This window comes from Rhamphochromis longiceps, linkage group LG14, assembly GCF_057381845.1.
Source record: "Rhamphochromis longiceps isolate RC_006_pf linkage group LG14, R_longiceps_female_GT1.1, whole genome shotgun sequence".
In the NCBI taxonomy this organism is placed as follows: domain Eukaryota; kingdom Metazoa; phylum Chordata; class Actinopteri; order Cichliformes; family Cichlidae; genus Rhamphochromis; species Rhamphochromis longiceps.
The window spans coordinates 24,989,309-25,015,780 of NC_140570.1; the positions used below are offsets into that span (position 1 = coordinate 24,989,309).

General features: G+C 41.2%; 1 protein-coding gene across 1 annotated transcript; it reads right to left on the bottom strand.

Moving 5' to 3' along the window:
- Window positions 1-958: 958 nt before the first annotated feature.
- LOC146654126 (uncharacterized) lies at window positions 959-25,214 on the bottom strand. The gene is made up of 16 exons (XM_085380765.1): window positions 25,187-25,214; window positions 25,055-25,087; window positions 24,323-24,368; window positions 17,634-17,788; window positions 14,459-14,593; window positions 14,031-14,225; window positions 13,699-13,761; window positions 13,176-13,189; window positions 12,710-12,732; window positions 11,763-11,863; window positions 10,719-10,810; window positions 9,443-9,669; window positions 1,851-2,010; window positions 1,483-1,645; window positions 1,304-1,357; window positions 959-1,209 (listed from the first exon to the last, which is right to left on the bottom strand). Exons 1-16 carry the CDS (start codon window positions 25,212-25,214, stop codon window positions 959-961), a joined length of 1,740 nt encoding a protein of 579 aa, XP_085236891.1.
- Between the last annotated feature and the right edge of the window lie 1,258 nt (window positions 25,215-26,472).

The window sequence follows — 26,472 nt, forward strand, 5'->3', positions numbered from 1 at the left end:
TTAAATGTCCCTCAAATCCTTACTAAATTCCTTACCATTCTTAAATTCCCATACCTATCCTTACCATTTCCACAACTATTTTACATGAATCACATTCAAAGAAACAGAAATTCATGGAATTTTTAGTGGGTCCTTCTAACATATTTGTATTCTTGATATTGGCACTAAGTGTTTATCATTCATTAGAATTAACAATCACAGTACATCATGGACTTTACTGCAAGTATTCAGTTGTATGGTTCAAGGACGTGCAAACAGTTGTCACTTATATTTTAGTTCAGTGCAAGAAACAAAGTTACATTTAGATTTTGTTCAAATTTAGATTTGAGCAACAACATTGTGCACCAGCTTGCTGTGTTACAGTATTGATTATTGTCAAGTTGTGTGAATCACTACAATGTGAATCCCCGTAAAACTGAAGTGAAAAGCTACGTTGTCTTTTGTTTTCTTTACTTAAAGTACCTAAATTCTGTCTGTGATACGACATCTTGGGATGTGTTAAACAACAGAGCAACATGGTTTGGCTGGACACAGGCAGAGTAATGTATAAACAACACATCATGTGAAGTATTGTATACTACTGATAAATGGACAGGTTCTTCTATATAACACTTTTCTACCCTACCTGAGCACTCAAAGCGCTTTATATAGCGTCCCTCATTCACACATTCATACAACAACTTCTTCCTGTGTTTAAGTTCGAGCTAACATTCACACTGTGATGGGTGAATCAGAGAGCGATTTGGGGTTAGTATATTAGGTTGCAATGCAACCATAATAAATATGGTAACAAATTACTTTGGAAAATAATGTTAACCAGTGTAATGTAATTTGTAATTAATTACTTTTTTGAGTGATAAAGCCAACACTGTGAGTAAATATGTGGGGAAAAAAGAACTTCAAAGACGAGAGTAACAGATCCACACTGACCACGTATACATCAGCCAGTGGTGACTAGTCATGAACATTTGGAAATAATGAAATGGAGTGACTGAAGAACAGAGTCATGATTGAAATCAATGAAAACATTAACTTTGTTAAAGTAGTAGGTCTTCCCAGCAATCAGTTTAGGGGAGCTGCAGCGATCATCTCTTTCCAGGATGTAAGGCAAAGGCAGAGCTTTCACTTTGGCCTCCATCCCATGGACCTTCAGCACACTCCTGAACACAATGCTCTGCAGCGACACACTTTCCACAGTCCCAATGTGCACTAAACAATGAGACACACAAGTACTTTACATATACTTGTAAACAGCATTTGTTCTGATATTTAAAAAAAATCTAAATAACAGATGATATCTTACTTTCTTTGCAAAGATCGATTTTGTTCAGATTATCCACAGATAGAAGTCTGGATCCTAAAAAAAAGAACATTGTAGGTGCATTATTGGTTAAATACAGAATCTGGGCTGAGGCATTGAGATAATATGACATACACTGAAGATAAACTTTGTGAGAGAACAGCTCATCAGACACAACAGACCATTAATCATCTTTCTCTGATCCTGTCCTGGTTCATGGATTCTTCTCAGCCCCCCAGCACAGCATGACCACAGGGTGGTGTTATAGTAAAGGTGACCACAGCATCTGAACCCTGTCTTGGCAGAGTAGAGCACCTCTTTGTCCTCATTTGAGCAGCAAATGTCCTGGTTTTTGAAAAGATATATAGCATTTTATGTTAAATAAAAGCATGATTGATTGGACTCATTGAACACTGTGTTAGTTCAGGCAAGCCATAAAGTCAACTTCAGCCTGTAATGTTGATACAGAGCTGGTATCAGGCACGTTTTTGGAGATTAATAGAAAATATTACAACAAACAACAGATTTTCATCATCATTACTAATTCTACCTGTGGCTTTTGCAGAATGGATCCGCAGCACTGCGCATCCCCTCCATGCTTGTCTAATGATGTCAGATTGTACAGTGTTCCTGCACAGCACTTCATCTGTGGGTCTTTAATGTTGTAGGCTTTGACCCCACAGCAGTGAATGTTTTCTGATTTCAGATGTCTGGTTGGAAAACAGCGGGACACATTAATATCAAATAAGGACAAAAATAAATAATTATGTCTGTAAGAGGCTGAGTTAGATGAGTCTGTAAGGAGGCAACAGATGAAATGGAGGAAACACACTTTGAGGCTGGAATTCTTGCATGCAGTTCATTTACAAAAAAATGTGATTACCAGGTTAGTGGAATGAACAACCAATGAAGAAACTTGTGCCAACAAACTTAAGATTTAAAAAAAAAAAAAAAAAAAACTATGGAAAACTATAAATCAACTACATGAAACTCTAAAAGGCTTACCTGGTAAGATCCCAATCCCCCCTACTATAAAGGGGCTTGGAACTTATCATTGCCTGTTTGGCAGTCTGGATCTCCAAAGTGGATTGCATTATGGAACAGAGTAAACCTGTTTACTGTTTTCCTGTTTGAGGTTTACTCTGTAAACCTCAAACATCCCAGATAAGTTGAATTGTCAATACTGACAATTTAACTTTGCAATAAATAGTTTTGAATGCATAGGCCCCCTGCACAATTATGTTATAGTATGAAGATGATGACTTGGGAAATGCTAACATTACCAGAAATATGTATTTTATCTAACCTACTTACCACTTGAAACAAACTAATAAAGAAGTGGTTCACAGCAGCATTAGTGTCACATTCACTGAGACAACTCTATTCTTTCGGCTAGATATAAAACAATAGAAATTGCCATCTTAGTGTTTTGTGGGCCATACTCAGTCTTAGTCCTCAAGAGGCATGGGTTATCCTGTGACAGAGTCTTTATGTATAGTGTTGGATGTCATTCTGGAAGCTAACTTCTTCATTTAACAGTCTTTACACAAGCTGTGCACTGAAAGCAGAACATCAGAGCTCCACTTTAAGCTCTCAGTCATTGTCTACATAGAATGCATTTATACCAAATGCACTTTGACAGCTACTGCAACTGGAAACAGACTCAAGAGCAGCCAAAAAGTCAACCAGTTCAACTCCAACAGACATAACCATAAAAGTGAATCCTGAGTAAAAATACCTGGTGAGTTGGGCAATAATCTATATATTAAATTCAAATGTGTCACTTCAAATTGCAAAATACTTAATGATGCAATAGCTAAATACTTTAGCTCTAAGATGAGTCATGACCACACAGAAACAAGACACGGAACACAATGAGACACCACACAGACTGAAAGAAATGTATTTTAAGAGTCCTGGGAACCAAACGAAGGCAGGGAAAAGTTTGTTACGCAACTGTCTGTGTGTCTTAGAAACCATATGAAATCATCAGCTATGAAAAATGTTTCATTCTACTTCTCTTCTCTCTCTCTCTCACTCAGAAGACAATACATTAAACTAGTTTCCATGCTCCCAGCTGCTCTGACTGACTAAATTCAAAACAGGAGCCATTAGATACTAATCAGATAAAACAAAAGAAGAAATCCCTTTTCAGTGGATTTTATCAGCAATGTAAAGCAATATGTCTGTGAAGGTTCTCAGTCATCCAGGCCATCATAGTCAAAGGAGCTTGCAAAGAAAAGCGTCTGGACTTCTTTAAGTTACTTGAAGATGTTTCACCTCTCATCCGAGAAGCTTCTTCAGTTCTAAGGTCAAATGGTGGAGAGTCCCAGATATAAACCTAGTGGGAGTTTCCCCCCACAGAGGGACAAAAGGACCCCCCGATGATCCTCTAATCGCCTGAGCCAAGGTGTGAAACTGGGTGTGGGTCCCAATCAGCCAGATTTTCGGGTGAGTTCATTGTGAAACCTGGCCCCACCTTATCATGCGAATTCCTGAGGTCAGATGGCCCAGGATGTGAGTGGGCGTTAAGGCGTCTGGGAAGGGATCTCAAAACTGGATTATAGATGGCAGAGAGTTGGTGTCGTAAACCCCCGCCTCTGTTCAAAGATGGTCGCTCACAGTGGACATAGATGGCTTCTTTCACTCCTCTTTCAAACCATCTGTCCTCTCTGTCCAAAATGTGAACATTGGCATCCTCGAAAGAGTGTCCTTTATCCTTAAGATGCAGATGGACTGCTGAGTCTTGTCCTGTGGAGGTGGCTCTTCTATGTTGTGCCATGCGCTTGTGAAGTGGCTGTTTGGTCTCTCCAATGTAGAGGTCTGAGCATTCCTCGCTGCACTGTACAGCATACACCACATTGTTAAGTCTGTGTTTAGGCGTTTTGTCTTTCGGGTGAACCAGTTTTTGTCTGAGCATGTTGCTGGGTCTGAAATAGACTGGGATGTCGTGCTTGGAGAAAACTCTCCTGAGTTTCTCTGATACACCAGCTACATAGGGGATGAAAATGTTGTTGCGTCTGTCTTTCTTATCCTCCCTCGCTGGTGTCTGATCTTCTTTTCTGTGCCTCTTTGCTGACTTTAAGAACGCCCATTTAGGATAGCCGCACGTTTTGAGTGCTTCCTTTACATGTGTGTGTTCCTTCTTTTTTCCTTCAGGCTTAGAGGGAACATGTTCTGCCTGGTGGTGTAGGGTCCTAATTACTCCAAGTTTGTGTTCCAGAGGGTGATGGGAGTCGAACAGGAGGTACTGGTCCGTGTGTGTGGGCTTCCGGTAAACTTCGATGTTGAGGTTGCCATTCTCTTCAATGTGCGCTGTGCACATTGAAGAGAATTGACAGCGTCTTCATTAATCCCATGCAAACGTACACCTATCTGGAACAACCCTGACATATTACAAAACAATAATATGATAAACTTTTCAGATTGGAGTGGTAAAGGAATCAAATATTTAGAACATATACTAGAAGGAACAGAATTTATTTCATTTGACAGACTAGTTACACAATATGGGATCAACAAGAAAAGATTTTTAGAATATCAACAAATTAAATCCATAGTAAAAAAGAAATTTAAACCGGGTCAAGTTGAACTACAAACACCACCAAGTGTGGTTCAATTTCTTACTCTTAAAACCCCCAAATTACTATCCAAAATATACAGAATGCTTTCTAAAACAGATGAATCAATATCACTTCCTATTGCAAAATGGGAAGCGGATTTATCAGTTAACTTAGACCTAAACTTCTGGTCTCAGATTTGCTTAAAAACCTTTCATCTAATTAGAAATCCCAGTCTTCAATTAATTCAATACAAAATATTACATAGAGTGCACTATACAGGTCATCGGATATTCAAGATGGGCTTTACGTCTACCAACAACTGCTCACACTGCCAAACCAATTCACCGGACAATTATATCCACGCTCTTTGGTTCTGTCCACCAGTTCAGAAGTTTTGGCGCGAGATATGTGAAGACCTATCGAAGTGTCTGAAATGTAACATTCCAACTTCCCCCTTAGTGTGTTTGTTGGGCAGCTTAGATAATGTCACTTCAGAAAAGAATATCGCCCATATGGTTTTCACTGCCCTATGCATAGCCAAGAAAACAGTCCTCATGAACTGGAAAAATAAAAATAATCTTAATTCTAACCAATATAGAAATTATCTATTAGATTACATTAGTCTTGATACAGCCTCTGCCACCACATCAGATCAATTGCTCTGGGCTCCTTTGATCAGTTCCATCACCTAGTGGGGGTGGGGGGTCATAGTTTGGTCCCGCCTTCACTGTTGTGATTGGTGTGGGGGTAGGGACAGGCTTAGGGCGTCGGGGGGTTCCCCGGAGGCATTTTCCTTGGGGGGCTCAACCCGGGGTAGCGGTCATGTCCGGTTAGGGGCTCTGTTGGCTCTCAGGTGACTGTTTCCTCGCGGCTGCGTGCAGCGGGACTAGGGGAGGGTCTGTGCTGACGGACGTGGGTTACTGACCTGGTAGCCTGGCTGCCGGGGTTGTGGGCGGGTGGGTGCATGGGGGCCCAGCCCTGGAGCAGGGTGCCGCCGGTGCATCGAGCCGCCTGGGGGGCTCTTCAACTGGTGGGGAAGATTGTCACATCTTGCAGGAGCTTTCCTCTCCTCAGGGGCTCTCTCTACAGGAGGGGGAGATACAGGAGAGGTGGAGGAAGATCTCAGCCTGGGTGTTTATTGTCTTATGTAGTCTGGAAGAAGAGTGGATGGTGGGGTGGGTGCAGTTTTCTCTGTGGTGGGGTTGGGTGGACTGTCCTGGGCTCTGTGGGGCCGGGAGGCGCTGCTGCGCTGGGCCCCGGTCTGGATGGGCCCGGGCCCCCTTTCCCTGGTGGGTTGCGGAGTATGGGGTGCCTACTCCGCGACCCTCCGAAAGGAAGGGAGGGGCAAGTGACCCCTCCCTGGGGCCAGCTCCCCCGCTGACCCCAGGGAGGGGTCACTTGCCCCTCCCTTCCTTCCCTCCCCATCTCCAGCTGCCTCCCTCTTCCCGCTCCACCACAACCACCCACACATGCAGGACCTTGGAGTAGGGGTATGTCACCAGGGTGCAGAGGAGGCCACCCCCCCCCCCCCCCCCGTCCCCTTCTGGCTGCCTCTGCCTCAATTTTATCCCACAACTTAGACATTAACATTACTCACACTCTCATTACACATACATATAGGATCTTGGGGGTGGGCACGATACACGGAATCCAAAGTACCATCAGGGTGTACACCCCACCCCTGGCGTCGTTGCCCACCTCTCAATGTTAAATACACGTAGACATTGAGGGCCAGAAGGAGGGACCATGTGCTTACCTGCTGCTCTCTGGCAGGTAGCTCCATGCCCTCCTGGGTTTTAAATGCACCTTAAAACACACATGCATCAACACTACAATGAGCGGGTGGAGGGAGGTTTGGAGTCTTCTCTCACCCCCATTCTCTGCGACCTGCTGGAGCGGGGGGGCTAGGAGGAGGAGTTGGCCGTCCGACTGCGGTCTGGAGTGTGGGGCCTCCCTGCTGCTGCGGAGTCGGGGCGGTCTGCCTCCCCCCACCGCAGGGAAAAGGGTAACACCACCTGGGTCTGGGTGCAGTTCCCCCCCTCCAGGGGCAAGGGTACCTAGACCCGGGGCTTAGAGTACGCTTGGGGAGTGTGATCGTGTGTACAGCGTCTCTTTATGTCTGTCTCCACGTTGGTTGAGTGTGGAGTAAGTGTATATGAGAGCATGAGGGTGGGAATGGATGTTTGTAAATGTGTGTGCCTGTATTTCTGTGTCTATATGTCAGGTTGGGTGTCAGGCGCCACCTCTCTGGGGACATCTTAGGCCCTCCAAGGTATGGAGGCCTATCTCCCCCTACCACCACTTCCCCTGCCAGTGGCAGACGCCCTCAGACATCGGTGCGTTGGTGGTTCTTTGTGTCCGGGGATGGGCGTCCAGGTACACACCGGCTCACTCCTTGGCGGCCTGGAGCCTGGGGCTTGCTCGGGCCACTTCGGAGGTGGGGTGCCCCCGGCCTCTCGGCCTGGGGCTCGGTCACTCAGGCACGGCTGGCTGCCGGCGGAGCTCACGGGCGCGTCACTGCAACTCCCCCTGGCTTCTGCTCCGCGGCTGCTGAGTGAGCCCTCATCTGGGACTCTCCTCAGCTCTTTCTGGGACAGTGGCGCGGCTGCCCCTCTGTTGGTCTTCCTTGGTCTCTTGTGTTCTGGGGGCCTCTGGATGTCTGGAGTTTTGATCTCCTCCATACCTGCTTCATGCCCTGGAGGACGGGGCTGTGGCCCCCCCACACCCTCTAGCAGATCATTACATGAAGGAACCTTTTAAAAAACAAAAAACAAACGCGTCCATGCTCACAGGTGTACACACGGGTGATCACACCCACTAACTACACCCTTTTTGGCTCCTACCTCAAAGCACACTGTGTTCTGTTGATCTTATGTGCTGCACAATAATGTTTAATATTTAGTATTTACTGTCATATTCCCATATATCATTGTGATGTTGTTTATTCTATCACTCTTGTTCTCTTCTGCTTGTTTTCTTTTTTCTTTCTCAGCAGGTGACCCAGGTGATTGATATATGCATTTTTTTTCTTTTTTTCTTCTTTTTTTTCTTTTTCTGCTCATTCTGTTGGTTTTTGGTTTTTGCCCTTCTCCCCCGTCCCTCTTCTCAGCTGTTTCTCTTTCCCTCTTTCTTCTCCCCTTCTTTCCCCCAGTCAAGTCTGTCCCGTATTCAGTAAGTGAAAATAAAATAAACAATAAAAGGTGAATCAAATGGACCATTATGGCAAGGCTGGGATGGTCAATTTGGTAAAGTAAATCCGTTGGGCATCTTTCTTTGCCTTTAGACAACAATTCTGATGGCAAAAGAGCCAAACGGGACAGGCAAAAAAATAAAAAATAAAAAAAAAATGTGCACAGCGCAGTCCAGGAAAGGCAAACAGTTATCCTTTGTGTCTTCCCTGGTGAACTTGATGTTTTTATCCACAGCGTTAATGTGCGCAGTGAAGGATTCCACTTCTTGTGTCTTGATTTTGACCCAGGTGTCGTCTACATATCTGTACCAGTGGCTGGGTACTCTTCCTTTGAAAGAGCCAAGAGCCTTCCTTTCCACTTCCTCCATGTAAAGGTTGGCTACAATAGGTGACACGGGGAGCCCATAGCACAGCCATGTTTTTGTCTGTAAAAGCCTTCGTTGTATTTGAAATATGTAGTGGTGAGGCAGAGGTCTAACAGTGTGCAAATCTGATCGGGTGTGAAGTTGGTCCTGTCCTCCAAGGAGCTGTCTTCTTGTAGTCGTTTTCTGACAGTGTCCGCGGCCTCCGTGGTGGGTATGCAAGTGAAGAGAGAGACTACATCAAAGGACACCATGGTTTCATCTGGATCCAGGGTAAGTTTCTGGACCTTGTCGGTGAAGTCGGTGGAGTTCTTGATGTGGTGTGGGGTGTTCCCCACGAGAGGAGCAAGGATGGTAGCAAGGTGTTTAGCAATGTTATAAGTGGCTGAGTTTATGCTACTGACTATGGGTCTGAGTGGGACAGCTTCCTTGTGGATTTTAGGAAGTCCGTAAATGCAGGGTATGGCATCCCCTGGGTAAAGGCGGTGATATGTAAGGCGGTCAATAATTCACATGTTCACATTTTGGACAGAGAGGACAGATGGTTTGAAAGAGGAGTGAAAGAAGCCATCTATGTCCACTGTGAGCGACCATCTTTGAAAAGAGGCGGTGGTTTACGACACCAACTCTCTGCCATCTATAATCCAGTTTTGAGATCCCTTCCCAGACGCCTTAACGCCCACTCACATCCTGGGCCATCTGATCTCAGGAATTCGCATGATAAGGTGGGGCCAGGTTTCACAATGAACTCACCCGAAACTCTGGCTGATTGTTACCCACACCCAGTTTCACACCTTGGCTCAGGCGATTAGAGGATCATCAGGGGGTCCTTTTGTCCCTCTGTGGGGGGAAACTCCCACTAGGTTTATATCTGGGACTCTCCACCATTTGACCTTAGAACTGAAGAAGCTTCTCGGATGAGAGGTGAAACATCTTCAAGTAACTTAAAGAAGTCCAGACGCTTTTCTTTGCAAGCTCCTTTGACCCCAATGTAAAGCAAGTAAACAGAACACATGCACACAATCACCTGTGTCCATTGCAGCAGATCTCAGTATGAGGCTGGTAAATTTCTATCCCACAGCAGTGTTGTCCTGGGCTGCCGTGAAACTGAGAACAACACATGGTCCCTTTAGCCGGGTTGTAAGGAATACCCATCTCTGAACATTCCTCTCCATCATCTCTGCCCTCGTACAAGCTCTTATTACAACACAGAACTCCACGTTGTGCCGAGCCATACGGCGTCTCTCCACAGCACTTGAAGAATCAGATATAATACAGTAAACTGTGCAAGCAGACACAACCAGACTCTCTAGTTTACACATTCAAAGCTAAACAGAGAAATGCATGAGTTATGAAGAAAAAAACAGATGAAAAATGCAAATTAAGAACATAAAACACTTGCGAAAATTCTGCATTACATACATGTAACATCCATGCATTATGTTTCTACAGTCTTTTAGCCTTACCAGACTTTTGATCCTTTTGCATTGGCAGTAATGAATACGGACTATCATGGTCCCCGTGTCTGCCCGGCCGGCCCCGCAAGGTTACATGTGTTTTTGTTTACTCTCTCTTTCTCTTGCCCTGCTGCATGGGCGGAGCTCTCTGCGGGCTCCCGCCCTTGGTCCACACACCTATTGCCCATCAGGCTGCCATTATGTGTTTGCCATTTAAAGCCAGGACGCAGACAGTCTCATCACTGGATGATTGTGCAAGACACGTTAGTGAGACTCTAGCCTCAGTGAACTTTTGTGTGTAAATCTGTGATTTTGCTTAACCAATCTCTCTTATGAATAGTTTTCCCGGACCCATAAACTACCCGCTGTGTGGACGTGTGTGAAGAAGAGAGCGTGTGTGAGAGAGCTTCCCCTTCCCGGATTTTCCCCCTGGACCCTAGGAACCCCGCATTTCCTCCACTGTAAATATTCTGCACCTGGTGATTGTGTAAAAACAAAAACTCTGTTTTTGGGACTGAACTCTGCTCTGCGCTTGAGTTCCCATCATTGCTTGTGACACGGACGGTGTTAAGGGAATTTTACACGTAGAAAACAGAGATAGAATCCAGCCTCTGGCACTGTGTGAAAGCAGTGGCCTGGACCTCTGAATTCTGTTGTCAAAGAGTAGCACTCTTGCCAACTTTCTACATTGTAAAGCTATATGATTGAATTTAATAATAAAAGGTATGTATGCTTTCAAACATTTTTCTGCTTCAGTAAAACAGTGCTTTAGATTTTCAACTTTCAGTGGAAATGGTGGTTTGATCATTTTTCCCTGTAGGGGCTGGGGAGCAATTAGTACATTACCTGATCGATCCAAGGCTTCCACGGAGATACACGTCCATCGCAGCAGACCTGAGTATGTGGGTTATACACTGTAGCTGTGGCCTTCCTTTGACCTAAACAGGGTGGTTTAGAGAATAGAAAGAGGAGAAAGGAGATATAGCGAGCAAGTTTTAACTCATTCACTCTTTGAAGTCAGAGCTTATGTGTTTTCACATCCTTTGAACAGTCCTGAATTTCAAGTGATGTAAAAACATTGTTACACTTTTTGATTTCCGCTAACAATGAACGAGTTCAGACAGACACCCAGACTTCTTCTGATTTCCCCCCTCTTATTTCTTGCATAGTCATGATCTCATCATCTCTTAATTTACCATTAGACCCGTGACCTGTCAAGAGCTGGAATAAGCTCAAGAATGTGTATAATAACTGATAATTATATGAGCAATTTCTTCTTCCTGTTGTTGCTACAATAACATATTAATGTTTCATGACTATCAATGCAAGTTCCTACAAGAATGATCATGACAAAATCACATTATTGTGATCTCATAGTTTGTTAACTTGGACCAAAAAAAAAAAAAAGGCTAGAAATCCTAGAGCATGGCTCAGCTGATTGTAGAAGGGGGGTGGATGAATATGTCAAACACAGGTAGGAAGGTAAAATCCTTCTTTTTATGTTTTGCTGCTACTGCTTCTTTGGGTATCATGTCGGTTTGCATTCTCAATACTACATTCCACTAAATCCACTAAAGGTTCTTTAAAACAATCTTCTTTTTTTTGTTTTAACTGTTTACCTCTAGAGGTATTTTCCAAAATTATAAGTACCACAGAAACAAATGACGCGTTCAAGTAATTCTTTGTTTTTTTACAATGATACACATAAGACAAACATGACAAAGACACAATTGCTCACTCAGCTCTAACTGCCTTGTTGGGGTGAGGTTACTTGTTCAACTTACTCTACTACATAGCTACATACTACATACACCACAGAGTGATGTAATACAGTAGTAACAACCAAAACAACTACAAAACAAAGGCAAACAAACAAATAGATAGTGACACCTGAGTTGTCGAGTGAGTGAGGCTTGTGGTTACTCTCACAGCAACGATTTTGCTTTGGATTGTAACACGACGACCCACAGAGATGTGTGTTTGGTTCAGTGCTGTGGATGTGTGTAAAACAGGCAACAATCAACACAAAACAGTCCATATCACATTAAATTTAAAAAAAGAAGTATGGAAACAATTTGTTTTATAATGTAGGCCGCACAACTTATATTCAAATTTTATGCACATTTCAGTGCAGTAATGGATTTAATGATTTTCTAGAAGTTTGGTTGGTTTCTAATCCTTGACCTCCAATCATGCTATAGTTATATTTTTTTGGGAGTCAGTGGAAATGGAAAGGATCTCCTAAGTGTCCTAAGCATTATTTTTAATCTTTCAGGTTATTGTAAAGACATACATTCTGACCGAAATAAACAAACAAAAAATGTATTCCCAAACCTAACCAAATATTTTAGTGTCTAAACTTAACCATCATGTATAAGTGAAAGTAATCAGGGAGCAAAAACAAAGCGAAACAATGTGGAAAACAGAAAACTTCTTAACTTTCTTAACTCCAAAAAACCTGAACTTAATTTTTTTGACCGTTTGAGAATATAAAGAAAATTAAATGAATAGTCAAAACAATCCTTTGCTACTTTGTAAAATAGTCATACTTTGTGTTATGTCTGTAAGTTACCTGCATGATTGTACATCTTTCAGTGGAGTGTTTCATTCACACTAAAGCTTGCTCAAAAGGGCTTGCTGAGTTTCTATCTGTATAAGGTTCTTAACTATGTAAAGTGCACTGACGGTATATAAAGTGGAACTATATTGATTGATTAAAACTTTTTATTTTGAACATGTTGAAAAAAGTACAACAACATAGAATTAAAAGAGACAAATAAACAAAACAAAACAAAAGAAAAACGAGGAACCACAACCAAACGTTTTCATTAACTTACCATTTGGGTTGGAGCTTGAATATCTGAAAAATAAAATAAAAGATTTAACACACACACACACACACACACACACACACACACACACACACACACACACACACACACACACACACACAGAGAGAGAGAGAGAGAGAGTCTTGTTTTCATATCTTCGTGGGGTATCTCGTTGACATAATGCTTTCCCTAGCCGCTTACCCTACTCATCAAAAATAAACGCCTAATCATAACCCTTAGTCTAAACTTAACCATAACCTAATTGTAACCCTGACACTAATTGTACCCACCCCCCCCCCCACACACACACACACACACACACACACACACACAAACAGATTTCTGTTTAATAATTAATTTTAAAAAATAGGATTTTATTCCTGATTTGCCTCCTTGTCCCTTTTTTCAAACTTGACATTTTTATTGTTACTTCCAGAGGTCCCCTGGACTTCCCAAGAAACACAACACCTACCTTCTGTTTCATACCTGTGGATATAAAGCACAAAGAGTTTTCATTAACCAAAACAAACAAACAAAAACCCCTATAAAACCCCTATAAAAGTACTATACTTAATTTGAGAATCACAGTGTGGTATGATAAGTGTTTAGGTTTTTATTTTGTTAAAAATAAATGACAAGTTCTGATATTAAAATATAGTTGACTCACAGCAAGACAAATTCGTCAACTGTACTTCAGCACTATGATTCTTATAACAGCAGCACTCAGTTTTGACGTTGAACTGGCCATGATGACAGCACACATGATCTCTGGACTTCCTTGTCAGGATCTTTTTATCATTATTTGGACCACAACACAACTTATTTTCCATATTGTAAATCTCTGTGGAATCTCTGTTTTTTAGATTAAATATGTTAATCTCAGTAAATGATCAGCTCTTTAAACTAAATGCTCGGTTTACATGTTTTTCATAAATGATATCCATTAAAGACTGCTTTTTCATTCAGGATTATAAGGTCTTATCAGCTCTACTCACCTTCACCACAACTTCCATTCTTTGGTGATGGTTTGTTGAAGTTGGTATTTCCACTTGAAAGGCCTGTAGAGGGAAAGACAAAGTCAACATACAGGCTTCACTCACAGTAATTAGCATAAGCTTCCTTTAACCATCCAAAGGAAAATGGAAAAAGGAAAATTTGCTGCAAGCAAACTAATCGAAAGCTCTTTTTTTTTCTTTTTTAGCAAATGTAACCATACATACAGTTTGACATACCTAAAGACTGATATGTAAAGTTGGACTCAAACTACAAAAAAATGTCATGAAATCCATTCAGCAAAGTATGACATGCTATTATGTACTGAGCTGACCTGGAGTGAAATTCCTGACACAGCAGGATGAATCCTTCGATTGTATCTCCAATTTCTCCTCATTTGAACAGCAGCACTGAGTCTCAGTGTCATACTGGCTGTGACCGCAGCACTCATGGTGACGGGAATTCCTCACCAGAATTGTCTTATTATCAGCTGGACCACAACACAACTGTTTGTCCTTATCAAAAACATCTGTGGAAAAGATCATTGTCATTTTTAAAATTTTTACTTCAAATATAACTCAACTGAGAAGCTGCTCCAGTATCCTCAAAATGTTTGAATGGAGTACATTTCACAGAATTGTAAAATTGTTCTACTGAAAAAACAATAATGTTTCTGTGTTTAATTAATAACATTTCACTGACAGCAATGATTTGTAATGAAGATGTAATTTAGTCTTCTTTTCCAACTGTGTGTCTGCTCACCTTTACCACAGCATTCAGCCATTGGTCCAGGTTTTGATATGATGGATGATTGACAACATATTTCATTGACTGGGTTGTAGGCCTTCAGGTCACAGCACTTGGACGCCTTCTCACTCAGACCCTGAGTAATACTAGCTGTAAAAACAAGATAACTTATTGTAAACAACAGAAAATTTGTTATGGCGAGTGGTTTATGGTAATGAAATCACTGCAAGGAAGTTCAGAAGTTTAAAGAAGCAAACAGTTGAATCTAAAAGTATCTGTCTGTGAAGGTTCTCAGTCAGATAGGTCATCGTAGTCTGAGGAGCTTGGAAAGAAAAGCGTCTGGACTTCTTTGAGTTGCTTGAAGACGTTTCACCTCTCATCCAAGAAGCTTCTTCAGTTCTAAGGGTCAAATGGTGGAGAGTCCCAGATTTAAACCCAGTGGGAGTTTCCCCCCAAAGAGGGACAAAGGACCCCCTGATGATCCTCTACCTAATCACATGAGCCAAGGTGTGAAAGCGGGTGTTGGTCACAATCAGCAAAGATGCACAGAAAAGAAGATCAGACACCAGCGAGGGAGGATAAGAAAGACAGACGCAACAACATTGTCATCCCCTATGTAGCTGGTGTATCTGAGAAACTCGGGAGAGTTTTCTCCAAGCACGACATCCCAGTGTACTTCAGACCCAGCAACACACTCAGATAGAAACTGGTTCACCCGAAAGACAAAACTCCTAAACACAAACGTAACAATGTGGTGTATGCTGTACAGTGCAGCGAGGAATGCCCAGACCTCTACATTGGAGAGACCAAACAGCCACTTCACAAGCGCATGGCACAACATAGAAGAGCCACCTCCACAGGACAAGACTCAGCAGTCCATCTGCATCTTAAGGACAAAGGTCACTCTTTCGAGGATGCTAACGTTCACATTTTGGACAGAGAGGACAGATGGTTTGAAAGAGGATTGAAAGAAGCCATTTGCGTCCACTGTGAGCGACCATCTTCGAACAGAGGCGGTGGTTTACGACACCAACTTTCTGCCATCTTTAATCCAGTTTTGAGTTCCCTTCCCAGACGCCTTAACGCCCACTCACATCCTGGGCCATCTGACCTCAAGAAATCACATGATAGGATGGGGCCAGGTTTCACAATGAGCTCACCCGAAACCCTGGCTGATTGTGACCCACACCCATTTTCACACCTTGGCTCATGTGATTAGGTAGAGGATCATCAGGGGTCCTTTTGTCCCTCTGTCCAGACGCTTTTTCTTTCCAAGCTCCTTAGTCTAAACGTATCCCGGTCAAAACTTACATTAACTACTGATTTTATCTACTGTTCTGATTTTATCTGTTTTGATTTTATATACTGTTTTGTTTGTTTGTTTGTTTGTTTGTTTGTTTGTTTGTTTGTTTGTTTGTTTGTTTGTTTGTTTGTTTGTTTGTTTGTTTGTTTTGTTTGTTTGTTAAGTGGGTTTAGAGCTCTGGGTAGCTCCCCAACTGGGTCTAGACTGGGTCTAGAGAGTATTTTAAATTCAGGGAATTTAAAATAGAAAGTAGCTCGTCCACAGAAGGACTGGTAGCTCCCCTTACGATAAGGGTTCAGATCGCGCGAACAGGTGTGAAATGTGTGTGTTTAGTTAGTTTGTTTGTTTGCTTGTTTTAATCAATTTTAAATCATGCTTTTTATTTGTTTTTGTTTCTAATGTCTCTGTAAAGCACTTTGAATCACCTTGTTGTTGAATTGTGCTATACAAATAAATTTGCCTTGCCTTGCCTTGCCCGGTAGGTTTTTCTTATATTTGAGCTTAAAATCTCTTGCTTGGAATAAATTATGGGCTGGATGAAAACTGTGACGATAAATTTTTAATCTTTTGTTGTATTTCTTCATGTACTACAACCATTATAAGAAAGAAATGGAAGAATGCAAGAATGACTTAACGAAAAACGAAAATAAACTTCTTCTGCCGAACCCTAACCCCGTAAATAAATTGAAACATCTAACACTAAGCGCTAGCAGATGGATCGATCAATGATGAATATTTTTTTGGCAGACTCTTAAAATTTAGATGTGGTTGTCTTCTATATTTGGATTGTAATGAACCGCTGATCTGTACCATAAGTCATCCTTGCAGGGGTTGTCGGAACTGTATGCGCAGTCGCACGAAGGACAGATGTGCTCAGAGGCATGCCCCGTAACGCGTATAGAGCAGTCTGTCGCGGCAGGAATAAGTTGTACAAAGTCCATGTAAGTTACGATAATACTTTGATAAGTATGATAAGTGTGTTTCTAATGTAAGGTATGTTGCTGCGTTTGTATTGTGAGCTATCTGAAAACCTTTTTATTCTGTATTTACGTTACTTACATCCATGTGCTATTTTTTAGCTAGACATGTGTGTCATGCAAGCTAGCAGCACCCCATGAGAAATGGGCCAAAGTGTTTAAGTGTTTACCGGAGTTTTGCACCCTTGGCAAGCGGACTGAGGTATGTGATGAGAGATGATCTGTTGTTATATTTTATTTAACTGAACTGTGTAATCCCTTGATGCTGTTTGAAGTAACCCCTTTTGTTTTATTTAATCTGTGACTGTATATCTCAGAATTACTTGTTTGAACTTGCCTGAATTAACTTAAGCTCATTGTTGTTATTGCTCATTGTTATAGTTCAAAAGGTACTGTACGGGTATCAATTTTTTCTTATTTTATAGTTTTCACGGTGCTCAACGTCCAGAGAATGAGCCGTGTGTGGTGAGGAAATAAATGGCTGCACCCGTTAGAGACTCTTCTGTCGTTCTTGATGCCAAGGGCTGCTACATGGATGTTTCTTGTCTTATAAAGCACAATATATATGCTTCAAGTTGAATCAAAGTCATTGCTGATTGGGTAAGGGGGTTAAACGTAATGTAGCTTTTCAAACCAAAGTAGGAAGTTTATACAATCATCTGCAAGTTTAATTTGTAAAGTATTAATATTAACCTTTTTAATCTCAAGCAGTGCAATTTAACATCTCTGCAAACTGCAGCTACCAAAACAGGAGTTTAAAGAGACCGTTCTGATTCCTGAAGCGTAAATGAAAACAACAAACCAGTAAAACACTGAAGCTGCTTCTTTACATTCAGGCACTCTGGTTCTTTCACATTTACAAAGTCAAATTAACATTGGCTTTTAGTTAGCTAATTCACAAATTCATTACCTGTGATGATCTTTCCATGTTGAACTTTACAACAAGTGGCTGTAGCAGGATTGTAAGGCTCCTTTCCACAACAAAACAGATTTGAACCTGGATGAAGTTTGTTTTCACAGCAAGCAGCCTCCTGGATGTCATACTGTGTTCCATTGCAGTCTTTTCTAAAAAAGCACAGATAACAAAACCCAGGATATTATCCCTGTCACTCATTTCTATTCCACATACATAACATTATAACATAAGAGTAGATTTGGTGAAGGTAAACAAGTTTAAATCAAAAGCAATAGACAGTGCAGGTGGTGGAGGTGAAGAAGAGAATGCACGCAGGATATATTGGACAAAGGATAAAGAATGTTAAATATGAAGCTGTCAGGCAAGAGGAAAAGATCCCAGATTAGATTTGTGAATATATTGAAGGAGGAAATGCAGAGGGCTGGTGTGATAGAAGAGGATAGAAGAGATAGGGTGAGATGGAGGAAGATGATCAGTTTTTGCAACTCCTAAAGGGAGCTGTCAAAAAAAGAAAAAGAATCTATAACTGTATGTCAACAGCAGTGCATTTACACTCACTATCTATTTCATTAAGTATACTCGTTCTGCTCCTTTTTAATGCTAATATCCAATCACCTAATTAAAAGGGAGCGACTCAGAGCATTTAGACATGTAGACATGCTCAAGAAAACCTGCTGATAGTTGAAACTGAAGTGACTATGAACATGGAATGGTTGTTGATGCTGGAGAGTCTGTTCTGACTATTTCAGAAACTGAAATCACAACTTGTTACAACCAAGAAACAAGATATGCAGAAAAACATCTCTGAACATAACATGTCAAACCTTTAAGCAGAGCACGCCTGCTCCTCCTGTCAGCTAGGAACAGGAAACTGAAACTAGAATTCAGGACTCACTAAAATTGGAAAACAGAAGACTGACAAAATATTCTGATGAGTCTCAAACCATATCAAACTAGTTTTTTGAACATGACAAGCTCACTGTACTTAAATGACTAGCGCAGTCACCAGTTCTCAATCCAACAGAGCACCTTTGGGATGTGATTGAAAGAGATCTCTTTCAAAGAGATATCTGCAGCAAATGTTTGACGTTATCAAGTCATTATTCACCAAAATCTCTGAAGAATGTTCCCAGCAACTTGCTGAATGTATACCATGAAGGGTTAAGTCAATAATCCAGAAAACAAACTTTACATAAATGTCATAAATTGATTTACATAACATTAAGTGAAATTAGTATTTGATGCCCCACAACCTGCCCATAATTCTAGCTTCTCAGGAAGCCCGAAAATCCTATAAAAAAGGCAGCTTTTTTATAGGATGTGAGCTAGGAAGAGTAGGTGCTTGGTTGCTCAACCATTTGCAGAACTTCAAAGTAATTTGAAATGTGAAATGACCTTTAAATTCTGTATGTATATATGACATGTCTGCTTCATTTTGACAAGTAAATGATCATTTTAGGAAAACTAATCTTCTTTGTTTTTCTTTCCTCCTCTCTGGAGGGATTCTGTCATAGGCCAGTTTGAATTGAGAAGGCGTGGTCTAAGAGTATATAAAGGTGGACTGCTGGATGAGAGGTGGATAGGTTGCCATGTTGGAAGTTGCTGTGTGTGTGTAAAAGATTGGCCAATAAACTAAGGTTGCTCTCTGTTCAGTCAGGTGAGTTTGATGCCTGTGGGTTTCATAACACACATCTCTGCCTGTTTGCAGCAGAGGCGGAGCCAAACATTTGAAACACCTGGGGCTTAGCCATAAAGGGTAGTATGCATGTGGGAATTTTTTTTTTTTTGGGGGGGGGTAGAAATGAATGAAAAAGATTAATGGCTGACAATGGACGCCCCTCTGTCCTAGTGCTATTGGATCTTTCATCGGCATTTGACATGGTTGACCATAACATACTATTGGCGAGACTAGAGCACACTGTAGGCATCAAGGGCACTGCCTTGGATTGGTTTAAATCTTACCTCTCCGATCGGCTCTCTTCGGTTCACTTGGCTACCTCCTCCTCCTCCGCTGTACCTGTTTGCTGTGGTGTTCCCCAGGGATCTGTGCTAGGCCCTACCCTGTTCTCACTGTATATGCTTCCTTTAAGTGTCATTTTGGAGAAATACCACATTGCCTTTCACTATTATGCCGATGACATCCAGATCTATTTTGAGCTGAATGATGATCTAGCTATGTCCGTGAGTAACTTTCGAGAGTGCATGTGTGAGGTCAAGCAATGGCTTCTGGCAAATTTTCTTATCCTTAACGATAAGAAAACTGAAATTATGATCTTTGGCAGTGACGCTCTTCGTGCCAAACTTCATGATGCTTTTGGTTTTCTCACTAGCTCTTTCCCTGACACTGTTAGGAATCTGGGTGTGCTACTTGACAGCTCATTTAAACTTGACAAACAAGTATCTGCTGTCGTCAGATCTAGTTTCTACCAACTTCGCCTTATTTCCAGGGCCAAACATTACATCCCGCACAATGACTTGGAAAAGCTTATCCATGCCTTTGTTACGTCACGACTAGATTACTGTAATTCACTTTATTATGGTCTCCACTCTACCCTTTTACATAGATTACAGACAGTCCAGAATGCCGCTGCACGCATTCTAACTAAAACTAGGAAGTTTGCTCACATCACTCCCGTCCTTGCTGATCTGCACTGGTTGCCTGTGAAATTTCGTATTCAATTTAAAATTCTGTTGTTTACTTTTAAAATTACTAATAACACAGGGCCAAGTTATCTTAAGGAACTCTTAAATTCATATCTTCCTACGAGGGCCTTAAGATCTTCCTCACAGTCATTGTTGGTTCAGCCCAGATCTCGCTTGAAGTCTAGAGGTGATCGAGCGTTCGCTCTAGCTGCACCTGAGCTGTGGAACAGTCTCCCGATTGGCATCCGGGCGTCTGATTCTATTCAATCTTTTAAATCACGGCTTAAAACATATCTGTTTGAACTTGCTTTTTCTACCAGTTAAATTCTCGCCTTGCTTCTAGTGTGTTGTTCTAATGTTCTAATGTGTCTGGTTGTTTTGCGTTGTCCTGTGCTGTCAATGTTTTCCATCACTGTGTTTGACGGTTCAGCTTTACAGCTTTACTCTGCTATAGCTCTGTGCTATAGTTTATTCTTATTAGTGGTTTTTACCTGTGAACATAATCTCACACTTATATGACTCTGACGTTATAGTCTTAATTATTTTATTATTTTATTGTTGCGTTGCCTATGTCCTCTATCACTGTGTATGATGGTACAGTTCTCTTTGCTACAGCTGTGTGCTATTGACTGTTCCTATTAGTGGTTTTTACCTGTGAACATAATCTCACACTTATATGACTCTGACGTTATAGTCTTAATTATTTTATTATTTTATTGTTGCGTTGCCTATGTCCTCTATCACTGTGTATGATGGTACAGTTCTCTTTGCTACAGCTGTGTGCTATTGACTGTTCCTATTAGTGGTTTTTACCTGTGAACATAATCCCACACCTATATGATTCTGATGTTTTAGTGTAAATCATTTTATTGTTTTATTGTTTCATGTAAAGCACTTTGGCATGCCCCTGGCTTTTAATGTGCTCTATAAATAAAGATTGTTGTTGTTGTTGTTGTTTTGTTCAAAAAAGAATGACTTCATATAGGAAAAATATATATCACATATCACGTATCACCTTAAACTAGTTTTTTAATTAAGCAGCAAGGCAGAACAAAGTCGGGGCTGTATCAAGACACGAGGACTAAACCCCAATTCAACCAGACCCAGAACTGATCCGGAATTAAAACAGGACTACAACAGTTCAAAACCAGGACTACTGAGGACTTAACCAAGACAGAACCACAATCAGAACTAGATGATAGTAGCACTAAAAATCATCATAGACCTGCACTACACTTATTTTTTAATTCTACCAAAGTACAATATTTAGATTGAAAAAAGTTTATATAATTATTTAGCCTTGTTGTGCAAACATTTAGCCTTGTTGTGCAAACATTTAGCCTTGTTGTGCAAACAAGCCTGCAAGCGCATGGCACAACACAGAAGAGCCACCTCCACAGGACAAGACTCAGCAGTCCATCTGCATCTTAAGGATAAAGGACACTCTTTCGAGGATGCCAATGTTCACATTTTGGACAGAGAGGACAGATGGTTTGAAAGAGGAGTGAAAGAAGCCATCTATGTCCACTGTGAGCGACCATCTTTGAAAAGAGGCGGTGGTTTACGACACCAACTCTCTGCCATCTATAATCCAGTTTTGAGATCCCTTCCCAGACGCCTTAACGCCCACTCACATCCTGGGCCATCTGACCTCAGGAATTCGCATGATAAGGTGGGGCCAGGTTTCACAATGAACTCACCCGAAAATCTGGCTGATTGGGACCCACACCCAGTTTCACACCTTGGCTCAGGCGATTAGAGGATCATCAGGGGGTCCTTTTGTCCCTCTGTGGGGAGTTACTCCCACTAGGTTTATATCTGGGACTCTCCACCATTTGACCTTAGAACTGAAGAAGCTTCTCGGATGAGAGGTGAAACGTCTTCAAGCAACTTAAAGAAGTCCAGACGCTTTTCTTTGCAAGCTCCTTTGAAACAAGCCTGCACAACTTAATAAATATAGAATTTGAAAAATAACAAACCTAAAAAGAAACACTAGGTACGAGATACATGAGTACCTATGATACGGTGATACTTTTGGTAAACAACCATTTGACTAACATGTGTGTCTCACCTGCTCTTGTTCCATCTCTGTTCCTCTCTCTCCCTCTTTGTGCTGACAATCATCAAATATACAGTTGAAACCAGATATTTACTTACTCTTGAGATAAAAACACTTTTTTAATTGTAACATCAAATCAGACTAAATGTTTATTTTTTTTAGATTGATAAATATAAAAACATATTTGTTAACTTTAAGAGTAAAGAGAGAAACTATCTGTATTTCTTAATTGCAAATGGCACCAAATTGTATTCATAATTGAGCCACACTTATGGAGCTCCACAGTTCTAGCGGGCGATCGTGGCTCAAGAGTTGGGAGTTTGCCTTGCAATCGGAAGGTTGCCGGTTCGAGCCCTGGCTTGGACAGTTGTGTCCTTGGGCAAGACACTTCACCCGTTGCCTACTGGTGGTGGTCAGAGGGCCCGGTGGCGCCAGTGTCCGGCAGCCTCGCCTCTGTCAGTGCGCCCCAGGGTGGCTGTGGCTACAATGTAGCTTGCCATCACCAGTGTGTGTGAATGGGTGGATGACTGGATATGTAAAGCACTTTGGGGTCCTTAGGGACTAGTAAAGCGCTATATAAATACAGGCCGTTTACCATTTCTTTTCCTGGTGTTTTTGTTGACATCTCTTAATTTTCCCATTTCAAAGAAACAGGCTCTGTGTTTTGCCTTATATGCATCCACAGGTGTGCCACCAATTTACTCACATGGACTCTACTAACCTATCAGAAGCTTCTTCAGCTCAGAATGGAATCGTCTGGAGTTTCTTATTAATTAACAATAAACTTAGTGTATATGTACTCCTAAATTTGATGAAAGTGATAAAAAATAGACAGCTCTGTCTCTCTTTATTCTGACATTTAACTAATTCAAAAGATATTTCAATATTTATTTAACCAAAACAAAACAAGTTTACTCTAAATTGATGATGTACAGTAAAAAAATGTTCTTGTGTTTTCCATAAAGTGTATGTAAATATCTGGTTTAAACTGTGAATATACTGCTGTGTATTCAAATTCCTCTTGTTTTGCACAGAAATATACTGAACAACATCCAAAGCATAATATATAAAATACTACCAGAGTTTTTTCTTTGAAAGAAGCCCCTTATGTCCATTCTTGTATATCAGTACATTACTGAAACTGATTTATTAATTATTTGTTGATTCACTCGAAGAGCAAGTAACGTAATATTGGTCAAGTGATCAGTTGGATATCAATCTTTCATGATACACCGTCATATTTACATTATTTGTACAGTACGAATGATTTTCTTTGGTACCTGGTCGAACTTCAGTTCTCCTCTGTCTGCCTGGCTGCGTTTCTCTAACAGCGCACTCGCAGGCAGCAGCTGCCCCGCCCCGCTTAGTGTCTGAGCTCGAATCATACCAATATTAGGGGGGATTTACGCACAGTCGTAAATTCCCGATGTGTGCACTATGTGCTTCGAATATTGTGTGAAGTTTTTGTTTTATACAGTGTCAGCCAGGCATCTAACTATGAAAAGATTACACTCCAAAAGACCCTGGGCTTCTGAAAAAACAACCCGTGCTTAAGCCCAGTAAGCCACCCCCCCCGCTCCGCCCCTGATTCTGATAGTTTCCTATTTCCAGTGTCTTGTGTTTAGATTACTTTAGTTTACTGAAATGTGCTCCAGAGAAATTTTCAGAAATACTTTATGAACCAGTCCTGGTCCAACAGTCACTTTACACCAATGTGATGTGAAATGTATAATTTACTTGTTTGTCTATTTAGTAGTTAAACTTTTAACTTGAACACTATATATTTATTGATGCTGGACTCCCCCCGCCCCCTCACCCCCCTTATTTGTTTATCCTATTCTTCTGAGGAACATCATAATCGTCATGGGTTCCCTGAGCCGCCAGGTCAGTGCTTGACCTAATAATGGTCGAAATACATCACTTTTTGGGGGGGTTGTTTTAACACAACTTTTGAGAAACAATTGAGAAAGAGTCGACTTACCGAGAACAGTGGTTTTTGGAGGCTGCATTTTCTCCAACTGCAGGCTCTGCCAACAGATGCAAAGTCAAAGGTGTGAGTCATGGCATTAACAAGCTAAAACGTGTTAATATGTCAGCAGGTGTTCTAAACGAATATAATACATTCAGCATTGTTCAGACTTTAAAAGGTGAAAAACAAAAACGCCCCCCAGTTCTTCTTTAGAGACGAGTACAGTATCAGTGTACCGCATACACGCATAACTCTCTGCCAAATCAATTACCTTTCACTTTTCTATAACGCCCCTGTAAATTATTATCTTATGACGAAACACAGGCAGCGCATTCCCGACAAAGGTTTGCAAACACAGCTGAAAGTGAAAAACACAAAGCAAAAACCCAACAATAATAATAGTTTGGTACCTGGCTATGGAAACCTTTTCTGTGTACTTTCATGAAATTCTTTCATAAAAAAAGAAAAAAAAAAAGCCCCCTCTAAGCATCCACTCACCGCTTACTCAGATTTAGTTAAATTAATATTTCAAATAGATTAAATAGGCTTTACACATAAACAAAGAGCATTTATTTTTAAAATAATAATGCTTTAATTTAATGAGTATATGATTTACATTTTAAATTACACATGGTGCTTTGTTTTATCTCCACTTTCTTTAACACAGGCAAGCTCACAACAAACATCAGTGGCCCTTTATTCTGAGCCTAATTAAATAAATAAATAAAAATAAAACCTACTTACCATGAGCAGTGCTGAAGTCAATAATTAAACAAACTGAAAGAACAGGCAGATAAGAATTACTGTAAAGTTAAGAAAAATAAATTATTCAAATTATTCAAAATCTATTTCAGTAAAGGTGGGAAATTCGCCTACCAAATCCGAGAGTCCAAAACGGAATCATCTGGGAGCCTTTTGGTTATCTGACACTGAGATGCAGAAGAAGAGGCAAACAGCTGCTTAAATACTTTTAAGACCACGCCTCCCTTGTGACTAAAAATAACCCTAATATCATGCCAGGGCATGATGTCAGGGTTGATTAAAAAAAAAAGAAAAGAAAAGGGAAAAAAAAGAACCTCCACTGCAATATTCATTTGTAAAACTTCTGAAAGTGCAGCATGATTGGGGAAAATATGCATTTTTTTTACTCCCGCTCATTTGCTGCGAGTAAGGGCACCCTCCGTTTCTGAGGTGCGCCTGTTGCTTGCTGCACAGAAAGAGGGATATTCAATTCAATTCAATTCAATTTTATTTATATAGCGCCTAATCACAACATAAGTCACCTAGATACATAGATACAGAGAAAAACCCACCAATCATATGACCCCCTATGAGCAAGCACTTTGGCAACAGTGGGAAGGAAAAACTCCCTTTTAACAGGAAGAAACCTCCGGCAGAACCAAGCTCAGGGAGGGGCGGCCATCTGCTGCGACCGGTTGGGGTGAGAGAAGGAAGACAGGATGAAAGACATGCTGTGGAAGAGAGACAGAGGTTAATAACAGATATGATTCAATGCAGAGAGGTCTGTTAACACATAGTGAGTGAGAAAGGTGACTGGAAAGGAAAAACTCAATGCATCATGGGAATCCCCCGGCAGCCTACGTCTATTGCAGCATAACTAAGGGAGGATTCAGGGTCACCTGGTCCAGCCCTAACTATATGCTTTAGCAAAAAGGAAAGTTTTAAGCCTAATCTTGAAAGTAGAGATAGTGTCTGTCTCCTGAATCCAAACTGGAAGCTGGTTCCACAGAAGAGGGGCCTGAAAACTGAAGGCTCTCCCTCCCATTCTACTTTTAAATACTCTAGGAACAACAAGTAGGCCTGCAGAGCAAGAGCGAAGTGCTCTAATAGGGTGATATGGTACTACAAGGTCATTAAGATAAGATGGGGCCTGATTATTTAAGACCTTGTATGTGAGGAGCAGGATTTTGAATTCAATTCTGGATTTAACAGGAAGCCAATGAAGGGAAGCCAAAACGGGAGAAATCTGCTCTCTCTTTCTAGTCCCTGTCAGTACTCTTGCTGCAGCATTTTGGATTAGCTGAAGGCTTTTCAGTGAGTTTTTTGGACATCCTGATAATAATGAATTACAGTAGTCCAGCCTGGAAGTAATAAATGCATGAACTAGTTTTTCAGCGTCACTTTGAGACAGGATATTTCTA